The sequence below is a fragment of the Octodon degus genome, unplaced genomic scaffold (genome assembly GCF_000260255.1).
Source record: "Octodon degus isolate 3935 unplaced genomic scaffold, OctDeg1.0 scaffold00092, whole genome shotgun sequence".
NCBI lineage: Eukaryota > Metazoa > Chordata > Mammalia > Rodentia > Octodontidae > Octodon > Octodon degus.
The window spans coordinates 5,229,212-5,232,848 of NW_004524668.1; the positions used below are offsets into that span (position 1 = coordinate 5,229,212).

Sequence of the window (3,637 nt, forward strand, 5' to 3'; positions counted from 1 at the left end):
CGGGGCCGGGGCGGGGGCAGGAAGCCCGGCGCGGCCTGGGGCGGCCTGCGCGGCCCGTGACGTCGCTCGCTCGCAGGGATCTCTCCCCGGCCGCGGTCCCCTCCCTCGCCCCTCCCCCTCCCTGCCCCCGCGCCGCGCTCCGTGCTGCGACCGGCATTTCTCGCTCGCAGCTCCTGGCAGGCTGCGCCTCGTCCTCTTTCCCCTCCTCCTTCCCTCTCGACCCTCTTTCTCTCCTTCCCGTTCCTTTCCCTCCTCCTCTCGTCTCCCCTCTGCCTCCCCGATCTACAGCTAGTTCCCCCTTTTCTTTCTCTCCTTCCCATCTCCTAACCCTTCCCCTGCCTCCCTCTCCCCTTCTGTTTTCCTCGCCGTCTCCCCCTCTCCGGGTTTCCTCCCTGTCCCTCCCCCTCGCTCCCCTCCCCTTCGCCCCTCGCGGCTCCCGCGTCCTCCTCCCGGACCCTGCGCCGCCCTCGCCACCCGCGCGCCCGCACTCCCGGCCCGCCTCGCTCGCCGCGCGGGGTGCGCCCTCCTCGGTCCCGCGCCCTCCGGGCTCGCAGGGACGCCCTCCTCCCTCCCGGCTCGGCCCCGCCCGGCGGCCCCCGCCCCGAGCCCCAGCGAGCGAGCGCGCCGAGGATGTGAGTGCTGCTCTCCTCCGCCGGAGCAGCAGCCACTCGCGCGTCGAGCCCGAGCGCAGCGCAGCGCATTCGCGGGCGCTCGCTGGGTCTCTAGCGCGGGCGGCGCGCTCCTGCCCTAGCGGTGTCTCCCGGCCCCTCGCCGGCGCCTCCGTCGCCGCGACCCGCGGGCCGTTCCCAGCCGGCCGCCCCCGGCCCCAGCGCCGCTGACCCTGTCCTCCGCGGGCGGGGACGCGGGCGGAGGAGGTGCCGCCGCCGAGCCCCCGAACGCGACCATGTCGGAGGTGCTGCCCTACGGCGACGAGAAGCTGAGCCCCTACGGCGACGGCGGCGACGTGGGCCAGATCTTCTCCTGCCGCCTGCAGGACTCCAACAACTTCTTTGGCGCCGGGCAGAACAAGCGGCCGCCCAAGCTGGGCCAGATCGGCCGGAGCAAGCGGGGTGAGTGCTAAGCCCCCTTCTCCACCACCTCTTTCGTTCCCCAGCGCCACGGCCTGCGGGGGTCTCTCAGCCGCTGGAGCCTGCTGCGCCCTGGTGGAATCCCCTCCTGCAGAGTAGGGGATCCCGCACTGCGGGTCGAGCCGGGGCAAGCTGCAGAAACGAGTCCTTTCAGCCGAATCTCCGCTAGGGTCACCCCGGGGGCGTGGCGGCTCCTAGCTGCCGCGGAGGGTGGTTGGTGGTACCGAGGACCCCACCTGTGCCAAAGTTTGCTTTTTGACCACCCCCCACCCGTTTTGCGCAGTGGAGTCGCAGCCCAGTGTTTAGGTCTTGGGGGGGAGGGGGGAGGGTCTCAGGGCTGTCCAGTTGACGGCCTGAAGAACTGCGGGGGAAGGATCCTACTCCTATTGGGGAGGTAAGGGGCACTCGGGTGGCATCGTATTTTCATTGTTAGTTGCCCGGGTGTGGTGTGCGTTTACAAGCCTGGGCGCTCTGCGCGGGAGGTGAACAAACCCTAGAGTAACAGTCGCTGAGAGGCTCCTAGAGGAGCCCCTAGGCACGGGTACAGCTAGGGAGCAGAACAGCTGCCTGGAGAGCCCGGGACCCTAAGGTAGGGGCAGGGAGGTGGGGAGGGGGACAGAGGACAAAGCTCTGGAAGGGAGCTGTAGAGAGAGCGGGGATGCAAGGCAAGGGAGAACAGAGACGCAGCCTAACAATGAGAGTGACCCACACGCCACACAGAGATACGAATACCTCGAAGGCGAGCCTAGTGCTGAGGGAGGGACAGAGGAAGGTGAGGTGGAGGCTTCCAGAGAAGCTGAGGAACGGGTGAGAGGCAGAGCCCCAGCTACACGGTAAAAAGAGGCTCTGCCTTCTGTTGCGGTGGGAGAGCAGAGGGGCTGAGACTGCCGGCCGGTGGTGCAAAAGGGGCACCTGCTCAGGCCCAAGCCCGAACCCCAGCCGGCTTGCTTGCTCAGCTAACCCGCCCCTGGTGTCCCTTCCCAGTTCCCTGCACGTCCACACCTAGCCTTGGCCAATAGCGCTGCCCTCCCGCCATTTCCAGGGGTCCTAGACCTTGGCCCGCCCCCTGTCCACTCCCTTTTCTGCTTTGCCTCAGAGCCTCCTTTCCAAATAAATGCCCTAGAGAATGGAGGCCTCGGCCACTATGTGCCCTAGCTGCTGCCGGGCTGCTGGGTTTGGGTCTTGTCCTCTTCCAGTTAGGATCCAGTGGGACCCAGGTTGGGGTGGGCAGTTCAAAGAAAAGGAAGGGAACCCTGGCCCCTTCAGAGGAGACTGGGGCTGTTTCACACCAAGAGAGGAGCCCTCCTCCCCACCCCTCACTGGAGTAAAGCTGAATGTCTGAGACCCCTCACTAGGCCCAATCTTGCTCACCTCTCTTTTCCCCCCCTTTTTTGCAGTTGTTATTGAAGATGATAGGATTGATGACGTGCTGAAAAATATGACCGACAAGGCACCTCCTGGTGTCTAACTCCCCCAAAGACAATGGGTTAAGAAAGAATGAGAACAGCTGCGGTAACAGTTATTGGCAAAAAGCATGATAAAGAGAAGGCACTTTGAAATTTATTACTAGCTTGCTACCCACGATGAAATCAACAACCTGTATCTCGTGTCAGGCCGGAGACAGATGAGGCAGGAGGTAGAGGAGGTGGAGGAGGAGAAGGTGGAGGAGGAGGAGGAGGAGGAAGGAGAAGGTGGAGGAGGAGCAGCCTTTTGGCTCCTCTGCAAAAATAAAAATTAAAAAAAAATACATAAAATTAAAAAAGTATAAAAATCACTATATACACATATATAAAAAAAGAAGTCTCAGTTGCAGCTATTTGTCAAAATTACTATCTATTTCTTTTTCTATACGGTGAACACTGCACAATTATAGATCTGGATTTTGAACCACTTAATGAAGCGGCAGCACCGGGTGTTTTGAGGTGTTGGCATTCTTCGCTGATTTGGCTGTACCCAATGTTTACATTATTTAATCTTGCAAAAATGATTCTGTGCACTTGGACGTGAAATGCTGTCTGGTTTTATTTTTTTATGTTACTCTTGGATGTATGAAAAAAAATCAGAACAGGATCTCTGTAGATACTGTTTTATTTTGCTCATCTTTTGAAGTTATTAGGAATGTGTTTAAAACCAGAAGATAACTTTTCTAAGGAATGGAACATAGAAAGGATCCTCATTTTATTTTAAAATGCATTGTAAAAGCTTGTGTTCCTTGTTGCTGCGAGCTATTTGCCCAAGTTAATGCAAATGGACACATTTTATATGTCTGGAAAAAAAACCATGAAAAACAAAGAAAAAATTGCTTGAGCTTTTTCTAACCTCCCTCTGCAGTCTGTTGTGTGAGCTGCCTGTTTTTTTCTCTAATATTGTGTCAGTTTATTCTCTTTAATGGACTGTAAAAAAAAAAATGTAATCACAAGAGTGCCAAATATCTTGAAATGCCAAAAGGCATTTTGGTTTCTTTCTTTTTCCCTGTGCTCTGAGTCCACGTAAAGGAATGCTTGGAGTGTCTTTTCTGTTATTTATAGGGATTCTCTTAAGGCACACCA

The 3,637-nt window shown here is 57.6% G+C and overlaps 1 protein-coding gene across 1 annotated transcript; it reads left to right on the top strand.

Moving 5' to 3' along the window:
* Window positions 1–394: 394 nt before the first annotated feature.
* Camk2n1 (calcium/calmodulin dependent protein kinase II inhibitor 1) lies at window positions 395–2,758 on the top strand. The gene is made up of 2 exons (XM_004637651.2): window positions 395–1,070; window positions 2,486–2,758. Exons 1-2 carry the CDS (start codon window positions 905–907, stop codon window positions 2,554–2,556), a joined length of 237 nt encoding a protein of 78 aa, XP_004637708.1. The 5' UTR covers window positions 395–904; the 3' UTR covers window positions 2,557–2,758.
* Window positions 2,759–3,637: the final 879 nt, after the last annotated feature.

Coding starts and splice junctions, on each gene's coding strand:
- Camk2n1 (XM_004637651.2), top strand. CDS start 905: ATGTCGGAGGTGCTGCCCTACGGCGACGAGAAGCTGAGCCCCTACGGC. Junction 1,071..2,485: donor GATCGGCCGGAGCAAGCGGG/GTGAGTGCTAAG, acceptor CCTTTTTTGCAG/TTGTTATTGAAGATGATAGG.